Raw genomic sequence first — 22,905 nt, 5'->3', positions numbered from 1 at the left:
ATGATATTCATTATTATCTTTTAAAGCTTCTGATTTTCCTATTCTTCATTAGCTTATTCTTTCTAGTCGTAAAACAGCTAATTAAAAATATAAGTTGATGACTTCCAGCCAAGATGGAGGTGTAGGTAATTATACTTTACTTCCTTGCACAACCAAAACAAAGACAAAAACAAATTTGAAAACAAAAAATAATCAGAATGCCAGAAAATCAAACTGTATGGAAGTCCGACAATGAAGGAGTTAAAAAAGAAACATTCATCAAGACTGGTAGGAAGGCCGGAGACAGGCAGCCGGGGCAGCAAGGTGGTGGCTAGAGGACCTGAGCAGGGGAAGCAGTGGCTGGCGGACCAACCCAGGGGTCTAGCCCGAGGAAATAAAGCCTCAAAATCTCTGACTGAAAAATCCTATGGGGGTTGCAGTGGTGAGAGAAACTCCCAGCCTCACAGGAAAGTTCACTGGAGAGACCCACAGGGTCCTAGAACTTACACAAAACCACCCACCTGGGAATCAGTACCAGAAGGGCCCAATTTGCTTGTGGATAGTGGGGGAAGTGAATGAAAGCCAGCAGAGAGCTGAGCAAGTGGCATTGCTCCGTCTCAGACCCTTCCCTCACCACAACGCAGCAGCCTGGGTTGCCCTGCCCTGGAGAATACCTAAGGCTCACCCCTTACTATGTAACAGGTGAGCCGAGACAAAAAAAAAATATGGCCCAAATGAAAGAAGGATCATAGCTTCAAAAATAGAACTAAGCGATGAAGAGATAGGCAACCTATCAGATACACAGTTCAAAACACTGGTAATCATGATGCTCAGAGAAATGGTTGAGTACAGACACAAAATAGAGGAAGAAGTGAAGGCTATGCAAAGTAAAATAAAAGAAAATATACAGGGGGCCAACAGTGAAGGGAAGGAAACCGGGACTCAAATCAACGGTTTGGACCAGAAGGAAGAAATAAACTTTCAACAGGAACAAAATAAAGAAACAAGAATTCAAAAAATGTGGAGAGGCTTAGGAATTTCTGGGGAAACCTTAAACGTTCCAAGATCTGAATCATAGGGATGCCAGAAGGAGAGGACGAAGAGCAAGGAATTGAAAACTTATTTGAAAAAATAATGAAGGAGAACTTCCCTAATCTGGCAAAGGAAATAGACTTCCAGGAAGTCCAGGAAGCTCAGAGAGTCCCAAAAAAGTTGGACCTGAGGAAGCACACACCCAAGATTAAAGAGAAGGAGAGAATCTTAGAAGCAGCAAGAGAACAAGACACAGTTATCTACAAAGGAGTTGCCATTAGACTGTCAGCTGATTTCTCAGGAGAAACCTTGCAGGCAAGAAGGGCCTGGAAAGAAGTATTCAAAGTCATGAAAGGCAAGGACCTACTCTAGAGTTCAAGAGTACTCTATCCAGCAAAGCTATAATTTAGAATGGAAGGGCAGACAAAGTGCATCATCACCAAGCTTTTATTACATGAAATGTTAATGGGACTTATCTAAGAAGAAAAACAAAAACTATGAACTGTAAAATGACAACGAACTCACAAATATCAATAACTGAACCTAAAACAAAAACAAACTAAGTAAACAACTGGAAAAGGAACAGAATCACAGAAATGTAGAAAAGGTACAGGGAATAAAAAGGATAAGTGGTAGGTACAAAATAGACAGGGGGGTGTTAAGAATAGTATAGGACATGGAGAAGCCAAAGAACACATGGACATGAATAGGGAGGGAGATTGCTGGAGGGAAGGGGGGTTGCAGGGTAGAGGGGAATAAAGGGGACAAAAAATGGAACTCTAATAGTATAATCAATAAAATATATTAAAAAATATAAGCAGATGACAAATTCCCCTTAAAGCTTGTATACAAAATTTATATTCTTTCTTTCACACAGTGATAACTGGAATTCTTGGTAAATTTACAAAAAATGTATTATTAAAATCTTATTAATTTGCTACAGTGGTCACTTAGTTTATCTCAAACTGTGGTCTTCAGACTCTCTGAGGATGCAGGTTCTAAAATGCAGATTCAAGACCTCACCTCAGATGCTGTGGTTGAGAAGGTCAGGAGTGGACTCAGGAATGTTCTGTTTTTTGTCTTTCAATGTAACAAGCAAGTAGTACTCTTACAAGCATTTTTTTTACTTGTATGGTTTTTTTCAGCTTTATTGAGGTACAATGGATAAGTAAAATTATAATATATTTAAAGTGTATAATGTAATTTGATATAATTACACATACACAAGTTAATTAACACATCCATCACTTAAGATATTTACCTTTTAATTTTTTTGGTGAGAACACAAGTTTTATTCTCTCATCAAATTTCAAGTATACAAAACTGTATTACTAACCATAGTGACCATGTGATACACTATATTCTCAGACCTTAATCATCTTATAACTGAAAGTTTATACCCTTTTATACGTCTCTCCACTTCCCCTACTCCTCAGCCCCTGGCAACTACCATTATATTCTATTTCTATGGGTTTGACTTTTTTTTTTTTTCAGATTGCACATATAATTGATACCAGGCTGTATTTGTCTTTCTCTGTCTGGCTTATTTCACGTAGCATAATGCCCTCTAGGTTCAGCCATTGTTGGGGAGGTTCGTCTAGCAAAGCTCTCCCAGCTGCCACGGATGAGAATTAGTCTACCAAGCCACGGTCTGCTTGGGGAGAAAAGGCCAACCAGTCTCTCAGAGGAGAAAGGCCTCCAGTCTCTTTCTCAATGGGCTTTTATTGAATTTAGTTTGCATAGGAATACAGGGTGTATAAGTAAAGTTCATCAGTCATTGTCAGGCAGTCATGATCAAGGAACAGATAACGTTCAAAGAACTATGAGGGCTTATTCTGAGTCAGGGTCAGACAGATAGAGTGACGCCAAAGGGCCATAAAAGTTAGGAAACAAACTCATTTTATGCTTGTACCCTTAACATTTAAAATGAGAGTATTCTTAGCAAAGCAGGTTTCACAGGATTTTATGCATTCTTTCTTAGGCCTGATTGACAGCCCCCACCCCCCCTCTGCTGGGAACCGACTGTTCTGGCACAGGGCTGCAACCCACTTCGGCATTGTTTCAGGCCTGAATCAGGTGGGGGATTCAAGCAGCCAAGACATTACCAGACTTTTTATGGATAGAATGAGGATTCAGGCTATGACAAAGCCGAGGGGAGGGTCTTTTGTCCCTCCTCCATATCCCCTAAGTCCTTCCCTGATGGCCTATTTGAGATGTGCTTGTTTTAGGTGGTCCCTCCCTTGAGGAATCTTAAGCATTATTGATTATCCAGCCAACCTCCAGGGGCCAAGCAGCGTGAAGTAAAGGGGCAGAGGTGACGCCCCTGCCAGGAGGATAAGCTTTGTCTCCTTAGTGGCTTATGGTCCCAAAGTCTTTTTACTTAGCCCTAGCCACAGGGGTTATAGCTTTTGAAACCAGGCAGGGCCGTTCCAAACATCTCCCACTTTTTTGTTTATGAATGCAATTGTAGTTGTTAAGCCTGTGAAACCTACTATTTGCTGTTCCTGAACACGATCTCAAGAAAACAACCTCCATATACAGCATAAAACATAAATAAGGAAAAAGACAAGGAGGCACCCAAGGGCTACCATGACCCAAACCGTAAATTCAGTCCATCGAACCAGTTCTCAGGGTTCAGCCATTGTAGATTATCGTGGAGGGTCTGGAACACCTTCTGTTCAGTAAGGTGTTTGATGTCATTGAGCTGCTGGTGGAGCTCAAGCTGGAGCTGATCAATCTGTCCTCTCAGATTGGTAGAGAACGCGCCCTGCAGGTGATGACGAATATCTGCCCAGGAATGCTGACTGGAGTTCCACCTTAACGGAGTAACACAGAGTTTAGAGAAACTAGGATCACAGGTAAGTTGTTGCCTTAAGGCAACAGCATCTTGTCATTCTCCGAGCCAGACAACAGCAGATTCTATAGCAGAAAAATGGGTGAGAATTTCTTGATCAATTTGGGTCTTTGAATAATTTCTTGAGTAGCAGTGGTAAGAAGTATATCAACTGCATGAGCAGTTTGAATGGATTCAGTAAGGGCTACAGCTGCAGTAGTCGTGGCTGCAACCACTAAATAGCAGAAACAATGTAGGCAATAAGCATGCCTATAAATTGCCAGGCCCTGACATGGGCAAGGGCCTTACTGAGAGCACTTAATGCTGCCAGATTGGCCTATTCCAAAGTAAGGTTAACAGGAAGCCAGCCTGAGCCTGTATGCAAATGACAAATATGATGGTAATATTTAATCAAGTGACATTCACATGGATCAAGCAACTGGTATGTATAGTACTGGAGGTAGTAGTAAAAGTATAAACAGTAGAAGTCTCATTATACATAAATTGAGGTGTACCAGGGATGGCCACAAAAAGATAAGGATGAGAAGTACATATAGTAACCCTGGTATGTTTAATGTTCCAAATGTTAATGTAACCAAACGCATTATCTCTCCTTCAGATGAGTTGAAATTGTCCTGTCTGGCAGTCAACAAAAGGGAGCCCCATTTTCCAAGTAGAAGTATGCCATGGGCTAGAATGATGAAGATTTTTTATTCTGAGAATAGGGGCTCCTGCTCCTCCACTATGCCAACTAAGTTTACTATACATTTGGAGGGGTGCTGGGTCTACTATTGCTGAGCCTGCTATGGCATATACCTTTCATTTTGCACCCCAGTTTCCTTTTTTATTTTCTTCTAGGAGTTTTAGAGTTTCAGGTCTTCAGTTCAAGTTTTGGTTTTTTTTTAAATCCATTTTGCGTTGATTTTTGTGTATGGTGTAAGGATCTAATTTTACTTTTGTGCATATGAAATCCAGTTTTCCCAACACAACTTAAAACCTGTTCTAAGACAATCTGCCTTCTACCCTTTGGTTATACACGCCTGAGGTGACTCCACTTTCCTGGCTGCAATTGGTTGAACCAGGGGTAGACACCTAATTCAGTCTGAGCCAAGTTGATGTTTTTGTTTCAGAAGATGAACCAAAATACAGAGATCGAGGCTGTTCATATCATGCAGAGGAGCTCTGGGCTATGTGAGTATTAAGGCAAGCACGACACCATGGCAAATGAAAGCCTCAGGTGAGAAGTGAGTGAACCTCAAAAGCCTTGGAAAGATCAGAAATGGATGCTCTAGAGGAGAAGAAACAAATGGACATACCAGAGAAACAGAGATGAGAGATCATCTGATTGATCCCAGAAAAAGTAGAATGACTTTCCATTTCCAATGTAATAGGACCCTATATTCTGAAATTCTATTCCTTGGTATCCCTGGAATCCCTTTAATAAATACCCTTCCACCTACACCCCTAGAGCTGAGTTGGGGCAGTTCCTGTTTCCATCAGCAGAGACCCTAATCAAGACAATAGTGTACTTATTAGCCACAGTGTTGAGAATAGTTCAGGAAGGAAGTACATCCTGTGGAATGTGCTAAAGACTACAGGGCTTCCTGTGGGAGCAGTGTTGAAGCTCAGCCTGGTGGGCATCAAAGAAGCAGGAGGTTGAGGGTCAACAGGGCATGAAGCTAGGGTGGTGAGGACCCCAAACAAGAAGATTCCCTACCTACAAAGTATAAAGTGAAGGGCATTCAGATTGTGATTTCAGTCACATAGGAAAGGGGTACATACAGCTTCACAGTCCTACTGTTACAGAGCGAGGGGGGGTGGTTCACGATAAATTATTACAGAAAGGATTCCCCCTTTCTGTCTCTGGAGGTTCCTTCCCCCACGCCCACCTGCTAGGTTCGAAATGCCCGCCACCAGAGGAAAGACGTCTCTCAATGCCAGAGACTGGTGAAAAGGAAAGGAATTGTTTATTTAAAAGTTACACAGACTTAGAGTAATGGCTTGATGTCTTCAATAAGATACTAAAGTCCTCTAGAATACCCACAGATGCACAGTCCTTCCCTCTTCCTGTGCCCAGTCCGGGGTACCGTGTCTCAGGAAAAGAAGTAGAAGTCCGTGGTTCAGTCTCCCGGCACCATCAGCTGTGTGGCTGCTGCAATCTCCAGTTAATCCAAAGCCATGTGGCACCTTCTCATGGCCCAGCAGCAAGAGTCCTTTCTCCCCTTTCTCTATGGCTGCAAAGTCTCTCCTGCTGCCTAAGCCGTGTGGCAAAAAGAAGCACTCAAAAACCTCGTGGTCCTCTTCCTTTCCCTTCAGAACTGCATGGTCCTCTCTTTACTTCACCAAAGCTTCCTGATCCTGGCCCTCTTTCTTTCCCCTCAGAACCTCATGGTACTCTCCTCTTTTACTTCAGAACCACATGGACCTCTATCTATCTACTTGCTCCAGAGCCTCGTGGTTCCCCCATTTACTTCAGAGCCGCGTGATCTACTCCCTATTTACTTCAGAGCCGCATGGTCTACTCCTTTCTCCCTCAAAACGTTGTGGTCCTCCCCCAGTCAGCTACACCTGCCAGCATCCCCATATTCTTCCAGCTTTACTGGGCTGCCATAGTAAGTCTGGGCAGGTGTGGCCCCATGGCGTGGAGCCAATCATCTCCAAGCTCTCATGCAGGCCCTGTAACCAGGGGGAGTTGCTTCCCAGACCCATCTTAGGTGGAAGTCACTCCCATCTCCCTGGCTCAAAGCAGGGCCACAGCTATTTAACATATCCATGAAACCAGTTAAAGGTTATAGATATGTTAAATGACTGCCAGGGGTTAGCTGCAAAGCTGTTGCTACCCAAAACAGCTCTGAATGGCCCTATTCCATGTGTCCCATCCCCCCTGGCTCAGGCTTGTGGGGGTGAGGACATCTTACATACATTTTTCTAATATTTCCTGGACACCCCGAGTCCTGGACCCCATTACAAATCCCTTCCTGGGGCCCTCCTCTTGGCTGCACCCTGCTTCACTACTTGTGTTAGTTGTATCTTTAACATGCTATGTGTTAATGTATATTCAAGGCATGGAATTCAGCCCAAGGCCTTGTACACAGTTGACACTCAATAAATATTTGGATATTTACTGAGTCAGAGAGAATCTCACATAACTCCAGCTTTTACTAGTAAATGTGGCTTGCAACCCCGTCCCCCCATCCAAGCTGCTACAGAAATGACAATATGCAGTAAAGCAAACTTTATTCAATTTTTAAGGGTAAAATGGTTGGCCAAATACAAAGAGGGTTCTCCACACAAAAAATTCTTTTGAAAAACTTTCCTAATGTTGGCTTTTATTCTAATTTAACTCCTAACATTAGGAATAACTGTAGTATTATGATAAAAGATCCTGGCTTTGGTGGCATAAAAACCACATTTTGTCTTGGCTCTGTTTAACATATATCAAATTTATAAAAGTCAATATATACTACTTGACATTACCATTTTTATAAATTCAATTTGAATTCAATGACAAGAACTTAGTGAACTACTTAGCTTTTCAATGGTTTTAGAAACAAAAGCAGTAATATATATTTTAAAGGCAAAGGTAAATAGCAAGATATTATGTATAAATATAAAAGTAATACTATCAGTAACATAGATAGCCTTGGTTTTTTCATATGGATGAGATACAGTGTCTATGACCTTAATAGTAACCTGCTACAGTAAGGAATGTGGTCCATAGAGAGTGGGGCAAAAGAAGGTTTTACAGCTGTTATATGAAAAATAATACAGAAATTACAATAAATAATAATACAAGAAGAAACTGTTTCACGTACTCAGAACTGTAAACCTACTTTTGCCCCACCCTGTATATTATAATGTTTTTGGGAATAGCTGTCAAAAGAAACCTGTTCTATTTAACAATTCTCTGGGTGAAAATAACTGACTTGGTGTTCAAATCAGTCTTTTAATATTTTTTACCTATTTACATGTATATTGTAGGTTTCTGATGGTGGTGAGGAGGGCAAGGTTCAGTGGACCTATAAAAATTGATCAGTAGCCCTCTCTGAGAGGCATGATAGAGGATGTCGGGTATTGTGGGAGGAAGGGGAGGTCCCATAGAATACTGTAGTTCCTTAGCGTAAAGGTTGATTCCTTTCACCATATTTCTCCAGCATTATATTTCCTCCTTACCAAACCTATCCTCAAAGCATTCATGAGTCATTGTGGATTCAGGAATGGAAATTATCTTATACTTTAGAATTAACTTTAGGATCTTAGAACAAAGGAGATTTCAGTCACATAGGAAAGTTGTATATGAAATCCATAATACTTTAGAATTATGGGTTTCAAGGGACTTTTTTTTAAATTTGCTTTAAAATGCAAGTGATTAGGCACTAGCTAGGTAGCTCAGTTGGTTAGAGCATTGTCTTGCTATGCCACAGTTGTGAGTTCAATCCCCAGTCAGGGCACATATAAAAATCAACCAATGAATGCATAAATAAGTGGAACAACAAATCAATGTTTGTCTCCGTCTCCTTTTTATTCTCTCTAAAATTAATAAATAAAATTAAAAAATAAAATAAAATTCAAGTTGTTATAAGTATAAATAAGACTTAAGTCAAAATTAGCTGACCATTTTCTACACGAAGTGATCCAGAGTATTTTTTTATGGTTAGATCTTTGGGTCTTAGTTTCTGCTATCACACAGTTCAAATGAATAACATATTAAGAATAGCTTCCTGAAATATGCAAAGAAACACAATACCTTTGGAATGGATTAAGTAGAGAATTTCTAAGAATACCCCCACTGACAATCTTTCAAGGTAAATTAGGAAAACTATTTTTCCAAGATGGTTTAGATTTAATTTTATTAAAGACAGAAAGATAAACTATCAAAATTTCCTTTTTATCATTGACATAATATTTGTGTTGTTAGAAAATAAAAGAAATTGCCCTGGCTGGTATGACTCAGTGGATTGAGCGCAGGCCTGCGAACGGAAAGGTTGCCAGTTTGATTCCCAATCAGGGCACATGCCTGGGTTGAGGGCCAGGTCTCCAGTAGAGGGCATGTGAGAGGCAAACCATAGATGTTATCTGTCCTACATTGATGTTTCTCTTCCTCTCTTTCTCCCTTTCCCTCTCTCTAAAGTAAAGAAATAAAATCTTTAAATAATTATTTTAAAAGAAACTAATTTTGGCAAAACCTTTATTTATGCCTTCATGTTATTAATGGAGCCCTCTCTCTATGGCACTAAAGATGAAAAACACACAAAATTGTGCTTGCAGGATGATCAGTATAGCAATGAAGGAAGGGGAATAGAGAGAGAAAGTAACACATAGCAGCACTGATGCATCAAATGCTCCTTTTTAAAAAAGTTCATTTCCTTTGAATGGTGTTACATGTCTTCTTTGCTCACCCACAAAATCTGCTCATCTAATAGAACTCACCAAACCACCTGGTGGTGTCATGCACCCCATGGGTGCTTTGAAACTCACAAATTATATCTTGCTGTTCTTAAGAGGGAAAGCTGAAGATGAACTATATCCATAGAACTAGCTCCCCAACTCTTACTTTGTTTTATGATTTACCACCAGTTCTTCATTTTTTTTTTGTGTGTGTGTGTGGTTTTTTTGCTACAAGTCCAGGTCTCCTTTCCTTTTCAGCTTGTTGCACCTTTTGCTCTCATGGTTTTCTGAATTTTGCTTCCTGTTTTCCCATTGTAGGGTATATCCATAAACTTACTATCCAGATCACTTTTGAGGGTCTCACAACACACTCCAGCCTCCCCCTAATCTGTGTCTTGTCTTCAATAGAGAACTAGACTGGAGAGAGCCAAAAGAAGAGGGTGGAGACTTCCGGCCAAGATGGAGGTGTAGGTAGACACGCTGTTGCCTCCTCGAACAACCAAAAGAAGGCCAACAACAATTTAAAAACAAAAAACAACCAGAACTGACAGAAAATTGAACTGTGTGGAAGTCCGACAACCAAGGAATTAAAGAAGAAACATTCATCCCGACTGGTAGGAGGGGCAGAGATGGACAGCCGGGGTGGAGAGGACTTGCGGCAAGGTGGCAGCTGGTGGACCAGGGCAGGAAAGAGGCGGCTGGCAGACCCAGCCAGGCTGCGGATTGTAGAGCAGGGCGGGCAAGGCTGCAGCTGGCCGGCAAGGCAGCAGCTGATGGACCTGGTGACAGAGCACACAACCCCAGAGTTCCAGTGCAGGGAAATAAAGCCTCAAACCACTGACTGAAAACACCCGTGGGGGTTGAGGCCGCAGCAAGAGAAACTCCCAGCCTCACAGGAGAGGTCACTGGAGAGACCCACAGGGGCCTAGAATGTACACAAACCCACACACTGTGAAGCAGCACCAGAAGGGCCCGATTTGATTGTGGGTAGTGGGGGGAGTGACTGAAAGCTGGCAGAGAGTGGAGCAAGCGCCATTGCTCCCTATCGGCCCCTCCCCCACATACAGAATCACAGAGCAGCTACCAGAGTTACCCAACCCTGGGGAACACCTAAGTCTCCGCCCCTTTATGTAAGAGGCCAGCCAAGACAAAAAAAAAAGTGGCCCAAATGAAAGAACAGATTGAAGCTCCAGAAAAAATACAACTAAGCAATGAGGAGATAGTCAGCCTATCAGATTCACAGTTCAAAACACTGGTAATCAGGATGCTCACAGAATTGGTTAAATTTGGTCACAAATTAGATGAAAAAATGAAGGCTATGGTAAGTGAAATAAAAGAAAATGTTCAGGGAACCAATAGTGATGGGAAGGAAACTGGAACTCAAATCAATGATGTGGACCCGAAGGAAGAAAGAAACATCCAACCAGAAAAGAATGAAGAAACAAGAATTCAAAAAAATGAGGAGAGGCTTAGGATCCTCCAGGACATCTTTAAACGTTCCAACATCCCAATCATAGGAATGCCAGAAGGAGAAGAGGAAGAGCAAAAAATCAAAAACTTACTTGAATGAATAATGAAGGAGAACTTCCCCAATCTGGCAAAGGAAACACAACTTCCAGGAAGTCCAGGAAGCTCAGAGAGTCCCAAAGAAATTGGACCCGATGAAGAACACACCAAGACACATCATAATTATATTACCCAAGATTAAAAATAAGGAGAGAATCTTAAAAGCAAGATAAAAGGACACAGTTTCCGACAAAGGAGTTCCCATGAGACTGTCAGCTCATTTCTCAAAAGAGACCTTACGGGCAAGAAGGGGCTGGAAAGAAGTATTCAAAGTCATGAAAGGCAAGGGCCTACATCCAAGATTACTGTATCCAGCAACGCTTTCATTTAGAATGGAAGGGCAGATAAAGTACTTCTCGGATAAGGTCAAGTTAAAGGAGTTCATCATCACCAAGCCCTTATTATATGAAATGTTAAAGGGATTTATCTAAGAAAAAGAAGATAAAAAATATGAACAGTAAAATGACAGCAAACTCACAGTTATTAACGACCACACCTAAAACAAAAACAAAAGCAAACTAAGCAAACAACTGGAACAAGAACAGAACCACAGAAATGGAGATCACATGGAGGGTTATCAACAGGGGAGTGGGAGGGGGAGAAAGGGGGGAAAGGTACAGAGAATAAGTAGCATAAATGGTAGGTAGAAAATAGACAGGTGGAGGGTAAGAATAGTGTAGGAAATTGAGAAGCCAAAGAACTTGTATGTTTGATCCATGGACATGAACTAAAAGGGGGGAATGTGGGTGGGAGGGGGTATGCAGGGCAGAGGGGAGTGAAGGGGGGGAAATGGGACAACTGTAATAGCATAATCAATAAGATATATTAAAAATAAAATTAAATTAGAAAAAAAGAGGGTAGAACCATTGTGACTTTAAAATTTGAGGGTCCGAGAAAAGTGTTGAGGATTTCCTGCTCTGTGTTAGATACAAAAAGAAATATTCCCACCAGCAAGGTTGAAACAGCTTTTCTTTTATGTACTGTCTACAAAGAAATGATGCTTAAACAGTATTTCTACCTTTGAAATCACCAAGTCCAGCTGGCCTACCAACTGGGTACTTTTTCCCACCTACATTTTTGTCTTCCTAATTTCACATTTCACTCTGGTAGGAGGCATAACTAAAAAGAAGCCTTGAGCCCTGGCTGGTGTGGCTCAGTGGATTGAGTGCCAGCCTGGGAACCAAAAGGTTGCCAGTTTGAATCCTAGTCAGGGCACATACCCAGGTTGCCAGCCAGGTCCTCAGGTGGGGGATGTGCAAGAAGCAACTGATCAATGTATCTCTCGAACATTGATGTTTCCTCCTTCTTTCTCCCTCCCTTCCCCTCTCTCTAAAAATAAATAAAAATTTTAAAAAAGGAGCCTTGACATAAGTCATCAAAGTGAGAGAAAAAGTGAAAAGGTCCAACTATGAGGATAATAATAGAGAGAAACATTTTTGCAATGAAACTCATCATTTTAAAACGTGATAGGATATTTACTAAAAATGTGTGGACTTAAATGGAAAATACTGAAAGTAGAAAATATAATATTAATAAAAACCAGATTTGTCATTTGTCAAAACAAGACTGAAGATCAAGCATAACAGATAAATATTCCAAGATACTTTCTGTAAAGGAATTAAAATATTCTGTGGAGATAACCCCACCAATATCAGATATTCAAGGTCATGTCTCTCAGAACCACTGGTTAATTCTCGTAAGTCCAATAAATTGCTTAGCAATCTGACCCTCAAATTGTCACTATTGTATAGGGTAGTATGATGGTGAATTTTATGTGTTATCTAGGCTAGGCCATGGTGCTCAGATACTTGGTCAATAATTACTTTGGAAATTTATGTGAACGCTTTTTTTTTAAAGTGATATTTAGCATTTAAATTGGTGGTTGTTTAGTAAAGTCCATTACACTTCATAATGTGGGTTGGCCTCATCCAATCAGTTGACTACCTTAATATAACAAAGGCTGACTTCCCCCGAGCAGGAAGGGATTCTGTCAGCACACTGCATCTGCACTCAAGCTGCACCTCTTCCCTTTGTCTTCCAGTGTGTCATCCTGCTCTGAAGATTTTGCATTTACCAAGCCTCCATAATCATTTGAGCCAATTCCTCCTAGTAAATGTGCTCTCTCCACACAGATGTAGGTGTGGATAATAGATACAGATGCATCCTGTTAATTGTATTTCTCTGGATAACCCTGCCTAATACAGGTAGTGATAATATCATAGGTTCTATAATCAGAAATATGGGCTCAGGAACTGGATCTGCCCTTTACAGTGCATGTTGGAAAAGTTACTTTTTCTCTCTAACCCTCGGTTTCCTTATCTTTAAAATGGCTATAACAATTCTCCAGCCATGCCAGATTGCATGCCATCTAATCTAGTATTTCTATTTCTTTTTTTCTGTTATTCCCTTGCTGGACATAAACTTGTTCCTTTCTACCTAAACTTTACTTTTCCTTTTAGACCTGTGGTGGTTTTAAAAATATGTTCACAAGTTCATTGATAGTCATCCTTTGAAGTTAAATTGCCCTCCCTTCAATATAGGCTAGACTCAGTGAATTGCTTGTAATGAATAGAATATGGCAAATGTGAGACTACATCATTTCTCATTCTCTCTCTCTCTTTCATCATTTGTTATGAGGGAGCCAGCTGCCTGGTCACAAGCAGCTCTGTGGAGAGTCCCAGCAGCAAGGAACTGAATGAAGCCTCCTGCCTGCAGCCATATGACTAGGCCTGGAAGCAGATTCTTCAGAGTCTTCATGACTTCAGGTCCAGCCAACAACTTCATTGTAACCTCGTGAGAGATCTGAACAAGAACAACCCAGCTGAGGTACAGTTCTTGAGCCTCAGAAATTGTGAGATACTAAATATTTGTTCTCTTTCACAGTTTTAGTTTTGAGGCAATTTGTTGCACAGCAAATAATTAATGCCACATTCATTTCAAGTCTATAAAACACATTCCTCACCAAGACACAGAATGTCTCCTTTCTTGGTTTCCTCATAGCATTCTGCATATAACTATGATAAAACTTTTCATGTTATATTAACAATGTTTTTATAATGTGCTTGCCTTCCTTGCAAGGTTGCGAGCTGCTTGAAGGTGGCCCACCTTTAACTGTTAAGTGGAAACACAAAAACAAACAAACAAAAAAACCCCAAAACCTCAAGCCCGGCATGCAAAGAACTCTTATAATAGTTCAGGTGACAATTAGTGTTTCCTATGTGTTATATATTGTTCTAAGCTTTTTTTTTAATAAATAGTATCCCATTTAATCCTCACGAAAACCTAGCAGATATATTATTACCATTTTACAGACGATGAAACAGGTCAAGTTATAGAGAAACTGATTAATTGGATTATGGTCTCACAACTAGTAAACGTTGCTGAATTAAAGAAAGAATAAATGAATGTTTCCTATAAACAGGACCATATACTCACCTTAGAATATCTTACTCTGCCTAGCCCAGTATGCAATTGGGACTTAATATTCACTAAATAACTGATAAAAGCAGCTCAGTTGTGTGAGAAAGAAGTCTTCGAAACCTTGATTGTAGATAATTTGATTCCCCAAACATAATTCTTTTCCTTTACTAAGGAAAAAAAAAGGTTATAGTAAACATATGTTATAAAGAGACTAAAAATACACTTTGGAGGATGTTTACATTTCTCTCCACACCTTCTCCATAAATGCTTCACAAGAAACAGTGTTGGTAGTTTGATTACATAAGATATATAAAAAAAGATTGTTTTGAACAACTAAATTTGGTGGTTCAAGATGCAAAACAGTGTGTGAAAGAGTAAATGGTGTTCTTTTTAATGGTGTACTTTTCTTTCAACAGCGCCAAAAAAAGAAGTATTTCTACTGAAGCCTTTAGATTTATAAATTTCAAATAGGTGGTGGCTATTTGACTTCTGGGCCTCCTCTTAATAAAACATGTGACCAACGCTCCCTCCTGGTGAGGTCTTTCTAGACAATTACCTAAATATGAGAAGCCTAAAGCCAGATTGCATTCAGAGTTGGCCAGTCTGGAAAGCAGTTTGAGACTTCCTATTTCATAATTTTTACTTGTTTTCTCTGACAACTTCCTCCCCACTTAATAGTAAGTAGGAGGTCTTTGTATTATTTCGTGAATGGGGACTCCTTTTCTCTTGATACCTATTTGCGAGATTTATTCTTCTTACATTCTGTCTCTGCAGAGATTAATGAAAACAAATATTTTGAAAGCTCTAAGAAGGATCCTTAAGTGTTGGTAGATGCTAAAGATAAGTGATTATAAAGATAATAAATCACTTGTTATTCCTGTAGGCCTTATTATTTGTCCTACAAGATAGTACCTTCATAAATTGTCTGCTAGACACATTACCCTAAAAATTTCATTTAGAGACAATGAGACTAGAAGTTTCTGTTATTAAAGATTAAATAGCCTGGTCTTCTATACTGACAAAAATATAAGCGGTCTATTACTAATAATTTTTCTTGAAAGATTAAGGCTAGCAAAACCCTTTGTGCTCATCCAACTTGACCCCCTTCAGTGCCCCTAGATTCTGGAGGGGCGTCACTTTCCACTGCTTTGCATTTCAGAATAGAGCCTTTGCTGCCACAGCGCACTGTTTCTCTGGCGCTTCCTCACTCTGCCACTCTGCGGCTGAAGCAAGGCACGTGTACACTTCAAGATTCAATATTTCAGTCATGAAATAAAACCTGTCTAAGAAAATTTTAATAACTCCTTTTCAAGCAAAAATCAACTCTCTAGCAACACAAATATAAACTGCTTGACAAAAATTTGTGTGTTATTTTGGAATATTTGTTCTAAGATGAAATAACCATAGGGTGAGTATTTTTGATTGAAGATTTTTTTTAAAGACTTTATTTATTTTTAGAGAGAGGGGAAGGGAGGGAGAGAGGGAGAGAAATGTTGAGGTGCCAGAGACACATCGATCTGTTGCCCCTCGCAAGCCCCCAACTGGGGACCTGGCCTGCACACCATGCGTATATCCTAACTGGGGATCAAACTGGCGACCTATCGGTTTGCAGGCCAGCACTCAATCCACTGAGCCACCGCAGCCAGGGCCTGTTCAAAGATTAAATGCAAGCCAGAAACACCCACAGTGTGAGGAGGTAAAGGGTAGTAAATGAAAGCACACCAGGCTCTGAAGTCAGACAAGCTGGGTTTGAATCCTGGCTGTGCTTCTCCAAGCTGGGAGAACAATGTTGTGGATTTACTTGATGTCTCTATCTCCTGTAAAGTGGGGACAACAAAAATACCTCCTACAGAGGTGCGCTGCGGGGTGATAAATGAGAGAACGCAATTAAAGTGTATCATGTGATGCCTGGAACATAGGAAGTTACCAATATATTTTAGTTATTATTATTCTCAAATACCATGTAAAAATGTGGTTTATTTTTACTATCTAGGCCATAAGGGAAACATTCCTAAAGATATTTTTAAGTGAAAAAATATAAAGTCCTTACCAATAAAGGATATTAACATTTTCTTTATATACCTCATTTACTTAGGGAATTTCAAAAGCTTTCTATTTTTTTTACAACTACAATTCATTGTAAAAGCAATATTACAGTTATTAAGAAAAAAGATGTTGATTAAAATTTGGAATAATGAAGAAAAAAATGTCCATATTTTTTGTTAGGGCAACGGGAACTTGTTCCTTACCACCTATTAATTACTTGTAATTATACTTACAGTATTGTAGATTATATAGTGACTGGCAATCTTACAGACAGTAAGACAGTTTTAATAAACCTAAATTTCAATAAAGGATAAGCATATAATGAAGTGGGAGCTCATAAATGGTCCTGGATACATTGTAATTGGTTCAATCCCTCTGCCAAGTAATTTGGCAAATTGGTAGTCATCAAAATCCTTAAAATTGGACTCCTGGCCAAGATGGAGGCATAGGTAGATACACTTTGCTTCCCTGAATAACCAAAAGGACAAGAAAAAATTAAAAACAAAAAAACAAAAAACAACCAGAACTGCCAGAAAATTGAACTGTATGGAAGTCCGACAGCCAAAGAGTTAAAGAAGAAACATTAATCCAGACTGGTAGGAGGAGTGGAGACAGGCAGCAGGGGTGGAAAGGATGCACAGCAAGGCAGTGGCTGGTAGGCTAGGAGGTCCCACATTTCTATGTGGATAAGCCAGGAGGAGCAACTGGGGAGCGAGAGAGACTGCACAACCCAGGGTTCCAGTTCAGGGAAATACAGATTCAAAGCCTCTGCTGTAAAAACCTGTGGGGGTTCAGGCAGCGGGAGAAACTCCCAGCCTCACAGGAGAGTTTGTTGGAGAGACCCATGAATTCCTAAAGCATACAACCCCCCCCCACCTGGGAATCAGCACCAGAAGAGCCCAATTAGCTTGTGGGTAGCGAGGGAAGTGACTCAGAGCAGGATGAGAGCCGAGAAAGCTGCATTGTTCCCTCTGACCCCTCCCCCACATACAGCACCACAATGCAATGATGTGGGTTGCCTGGCCCTGGCAAATACCAGGACTCCGCCCCTGACAACATAACAGGTGCACTGAGACAAACAAATATGACCCAAATGAAAGAACAGATCAAAACTCCAGAAAAGGAACTAAGCAATGAAGAGATAGCCAACCCATCAGATGCAGAGTTCAAAACACTGGTAACAGGATGCTCACGGAAATGATTGACTATGGTCGCAAAATAGAGGAAGAAGTGAAGGCTATCAAAGTGAAATAAAGATAAATATACAGGGAACCAACAGTGAAGGGAAAGAAACTGGGACTCAAATCAGAGATCTGGAACAGAAGGAAGAAATAAACATTCAACCAGAACAGAATGAAGAAACAAGAATTCAAAAAAATGAGGAGAGGCTGAGGAACCTCTACGACAACCTTAAACATTCCAACATCCAAATCATAGGGATGCCAGAAGGAGAAGAGGAAGAGCAAGGAATTGAAAACTTATTTGAAAAATAATGATAGAGAACTGTCCCAATCTGGCAAAGGAAACACAACTTCCAGGAAGTTCAGAGAGTTCCAAAGAAATTGGACCCAACGAGGAACACACCAAGACACATCATCGTTCAATTACCCAAGAGTAGAGATAAGGAGAGAATCTTAAAAGCAGCAAGAGAAAAGGAGACAGTTACCTACAAAGGAGTTCCCATAAGACTGTCAGCTCACTTCTCAAAAGAGACCTTACAGCCAAGAAGGGGCTGGAAGGCAGTATTCAAAGTCATGAAAGGCAAGGACCTACATCCAAGATTACTGTATCCAGCAAAGCTATCATTTAGAATGGAAGGGCAGATAAAATGCTTCCCAGATAAGGTCAAGTGAAAGGAGTTCATCATCACGATGCCCTTATTATATGAAATGTTAAAGGAACTTATCTAAGAAAAAGAAGAAGATCAAAACTATGAACAATAAAATGACAACTCAGAACTGTCAGCTGAACCTAAAAAAACCCCTAAGCAAACAACTAGAACAGGTACAGAATCACAAAAATGGAGATCACATGGAGGGTTATCAGTGTGGAAGGGTTGGGGGGAGAATGGGGGAAAAGGTACAAGGAATAAGGAGCATAATTGGTAGGTACAAAATAGACAGGGGGAGGTTAAGAATAGTATGGGAAATGATGAAGCCAAAGAACTTATATGTATGACCCATGGACATGAACTTTGAGGGAGGGAATGCTAGAGGGAGGGGGGTGCAGGGTGGATGGGAATAAAGGGGAGAAAAGCAATGGGAAAACTGTAATAGCATAATCAAGAAAATATACTTAAAAATTAAATGCAAATACCTGGTCTCCAAAAGGAAAAAAAAAACCCTTAAAACTGTAAATACCACTGGACCCAGGAATAATTCAAAAAGGTTTTATGTGAAATACATAAATTGTATTCTTTTTGTTTTTTTCCTTCATTTTGGGGGGGGTAAAAGCATTATTGATCTATAATTGACATCTCATACAATTCACCCATTTAAAGTGTACAACTCAATGGTATAGTACATTCAGAATCACGCGACCATCACCACAATTGATCTGAGAACATTTTCTCCAAAAAGAAATACATCACCCTTTAGCTATTATCCCCCACCCCATTTCTGTCCCAGTCCTAAGTACTTACTTACTTTCTGTCACTACAGATTTGCCTATTCTGAACATTTCATAGAAATGGAATCATTATGCTAAGTAAAGGAGGACAGTCACAAAAGAATGCATTTTATATGTTTTCAAGGGTCATCCATATTACATCATATGTCAGTACCTCCCTTTTACCTCTTTATGGTCAAATAATATTCCATTTTATATATGTATACCAAATTTAACTTATACATTCATGAGCTGGTTGACATTTGTGTCTTCACCTTTTGACTATTATGAATAATACTGTTGTGAACATTTATGTTCAAGTTTTTATGTGGATGTATTTTCATTTCTCTTGGCTACATACCTAGGAGTGTAATTTACACTATTATCACAGTTAAAATCGTGGTCAAACAATGTAATTATGTTACACTCAGAAGTATTATGCACAAATGCTACATTCCAAAGAGAATTATGCAGAAAAAGCTTGGCTGTGTAGAAGGAAATCCACGTTGATACGGAAAAAGGCTACATGAAGTGAAAAAAGCAGTACATGACCCACTTAAAATCCTTCCTGGGTTTCCCATTCTCTGCTTTGTCCTATGGCCCCATGCACCTCAGCTCTCTCCCCGTCCATTCTCTGAGGGCCAGCTATGTACTACCTTTCAGAGAGTTTTAGGCTGTCTCAGCTTCTGAGCCTTTGCATGCTTCCTCTATCGCTCTTGTTGCCACTTCTTTGCCCAGTGGTTTCACGTCTCATCTTAAATGTCACTTCCTCAAAGAAACCTTCTCTAATATCCCTAACTAGGCTAGGGTTATGTATTTCCACAGCAGCTTGCAATTTTCCATCTTAATACTTTTGATACTTGTAATCATTTATGCAGTCAGTAATCAAATACTGGGAGCCTTTTACAGGCAAAGATACAGAGTGAAACAAAAACATGGAGGATCCTTGTCATCCAAGATCTCACATTCTAGAGAGGGACTACAATGTACAAGTAAATAAATCAATATACCGGGTAATTTTAGATAATGATGATTAGCTCAGTGTTTATCCTCTGGATTGTAAACACCACGAAGGCAGGAGCTGTATCTGTCTCGGTTACTTCCAGTTTGGTAGACTTAGCACTGAGTCTGGTCGGCTGAATAAGCTCAACACGATTTTTTCCCATGACTTAAAATAGACATATAAAAGACGTGAAAAACAAAATAAGACTACTTCTGTAAATAATTGACTTTGAGTTTTTTACTCTTCTTTTTCAAAACTTTCTGTAATTCTTCATATTTTTATAATCAAAACAATTAAAAGGTGAGCAAAAATTACTATAGATGAGTAAAAGAACCCCAAAATAAAACACATTTATATGTCACCACACACTCGTTAAACACCTGGGAATAAAATCTAGTCTGAAATACTCAGATGTGTCGGTTAAGTGGATAGAATTTCCTTGGCGCATTACCAAGCAGGTTCTCGGCCTTCAGCAGTAAAATTCACCGTTTTAAATTGGCCTTACGCAAAAAGGTGCTTAAGGACATGAGCCCTCAAATTTCCTGATTTCTAAAGCGCTTTAGAATGTTCCTCCATCCAGGATGTGGCAGCGAAAACACTGCAATTCCACTTATACGTCAATGATAAGGGAACACAATTTTCTGCGAAGTCAACAAAGAATACAATGCCTTTCCACAACACATCACCGGCCCCTTCCCAATATATATTCTTCTACCAGTCCCAGAGGCCAGCTAGCTAGGATAAATGAAGCCAAGGAGGTTTAGGTTGGTCCAGAGAAGCATCCCATCAGAACCCCACCCCCAAGCGGAGCGCTCAGCAGCATCTTTCTTCCCCGAGACGCATGCGCAGCGCACTCTCCGGCCAACGCACGCCAGGTCTAGGCGAGCTGAAAGGGTCTCTTACGTCACCGTGCGGTGGTAAGAGACTATTCCGCTCCTGTAGAGAAAACGAGGCCGCGCAACTTGGTTTTTCTTAGCCCACACAAAAAAAGTCCTCTCTCTTTTAACCCCAGCGCCTTTCCAACGGTGCAATTTTCACCCGGATTTCTCTCTGTGTGTTCAAGTCCGCGGGGAGGAAAAAGCGGGTTAACGTGAGACCATTTCATCGTTGTTTACGACGAGTGAGCTAGGCTAGGAATCGGTCCGCGAGGGCGGAGCCGAGGAAGCCGGCACTTCTTTCCACCCCCTCCCTCCCTCGCCTTCCCCGCGAGCGGACGCGGCAGCGCCTCTGTCTCGCTTTTTCTTATTTTCTCCCCTTCCCCTTCCTTTTTTTTTCTTTTTCTTTTTCCCCCTTCCTCCCTTTCACCATTTCCCCTTGGAGGCGCTTCCCCCGGGCAGGGGCAGAGCCGGTCTCCCCCCCCCGCCTCTCCCCGGCCCCCGCCGCCCTATGGAGAGAGGGAGCCCCCTCCCCACCCTGGCTCGAGCGGCGGCGGTTGGAGGAGTCAGACCAGCGGTGGCAGTCTCAGGTTCAGGATCGTCATGGAACTAATTCGCTGACCGACCCACGGCCGCAGCCGTGTGTCCTGCTCGAGTGCCAGTGCCCGCGCCCCCCGGCACGGTTCCCCCTCTTCTCCCTCCTCGCTTGGCCCGGTCCTCGTCCCGCGCGCCCCGTCGCCGCGCGCTGAGGAAAATGAGGTGGTAGCGGGCCCCCGGATGACCCCGCGTCACCACTGTGAGGCCTGCAGCTCTGCCAGGGAGGAGGAAGAGGAGGAGAAGGTGAGCGGGCGGGGCGGGGGGTCTCCGTGACCCGCTCTCGCGCTCGCGCGCGCAGCCCGCAGGAAAGCCCCGGCAGCCGCCCGCTCCGGGGCGCCTTTCCCCGCACCCCCCGTTCGGGTCACCTCCCCGCGCCTCCACCTCTCGGCCCTCGCCAATCCTCCCCCAGCCGCATCCACCCACCCCTACGACGTCCCCCCGACCACGGTCCGCCCCCCTTCGCCTCCGCTTCCACAGGGGCCTTCCGGACGTTCCCTCGCCCTGGACCTCCACGCAAGAACAACTCGGCACCTGCCCAGTTTGCTAACAGCTCTTCTCAGTTCCCTTTCGGGCCATTTTTGTCTGTCACCGAATAACTTTTTTGACGGAATTGCAGATTGCCTACTCTAGTGCATTTTCTAGGCTCTGCGAGCCTGTGTAAATACACAATGAAGGGGACACACTCCCACCATTAGACTTCGACGTTCCTGCGGGAGCCAAAGGAAGATGATTTACAATGCACAGCGGCGTGAATGCCAAATGAATGGGGTGAACCGCCGGTGCTGCGGGAACTCGGTGAAGGGGAACGTCACCCAGGGTGTGGGTGGGGGAGATGGAAGAGGAGGTGAGATTTGAGTTGCGCCCTGAAGAGCGGATAAAAATAGCGAAGTTTTGAAAAAAGGAAAGAAGGGCCTCTGCTGAGCTCTAGGTTCCATTGCAGATCATTTTGGCAGGGCTTGAGTATTGGGTAGCGAAATAGTGCGAGGTATCTCTCCGGAGGCAGGATGGAATCAGACTGACACTCTGAACGCTAGGCTCAAGTATTTAGCCTTTCTTCTGTTATTGGGGAGTCACTCAACATTTGAGCAGCAGGATGACCTTAGGATGTTAATAACAGCACTTGTTGAGGCATATTATCAGACAGTTATTCTGAGTGGTTTGCAACTTATGAATTCTCAAGTACTCATTGAGGCAGGTTTCATTGAGGAGTGTCATTTCATAGATGAGGGAAACTGGGGCCCGACGAAATGAAGTAATTGCCCCCTTAGATGACACAGCTAGAACCCGGTGGCCAGAGTTCAAACCCGAGCTCTCAGAATATGTTGAATAATCGCTCTGCTGAAAAGCTTAACAGTAATGTTACCTGCTTCTAGTTGTCCAGGTCATTTGTGGCAGATGAAGTAGAAGGGAATTGGATAGTCAATAGGTTAAGAGAGAATGGACAAGATGTAGATTCACTAATCTGGGACCAGCAGGATGAGAGATAATGAGTTTCTGGACCAGAAAAATCTTAATGAGCAGACCAGTAGAATTAACGTGTGTTGGGAGCTATAGTAGAG

General features: G+C 41.7%; 1 protein-coding gene across 3 annotated transcripts in view; it reads left to right on the top strand.

Moving 5' to 3' along the window:
* The first annotated feature begins 21,044 nt into the window (after positions 1-21,044).
* CCNI (cyclin I) overlaps positions 21,045-22,905 on the top strand; it is a 33,035-nt gene continuing 31,174 nt past the window's right edge. For 2 of the 3 annotated variants that reach the window (XM_045184980.2, XM_024579324.4), the window contains exon 1: positions 21,046-21,589. Coding sequence is in view for 1 of the 3 variants with exons in the window: in XM_024579332.3 (XP_024435100.1) it covers positions 21,527-21,589 (63 nt within the window). In the remaining 2 variants the exon portion in view is untranslated. Of the gene's footprint in view, positions 21,590-22,905 lie in introns of all 3 variants that reach the window. The other variant, XM_024579332.3, reaches the window with a different exon arrangement.

This window comes from Desmodus rotundus, chromosome 4 (genome assembly GCF_022682495.2).
Source record: "Desmodus rotundus isolate HL8 chromosome 4, HLdesRot8A.1, whole genome shotgun sequence".
NCBI lineage: Eukaryota > Metazoa > Chordata > Mammalia > Chiroptera > Phyllostomidae > Desmodus > Desmodus rotundus.
This window is presented reverse-complemented; position numbering and strand designations above follow the sequence as displayed.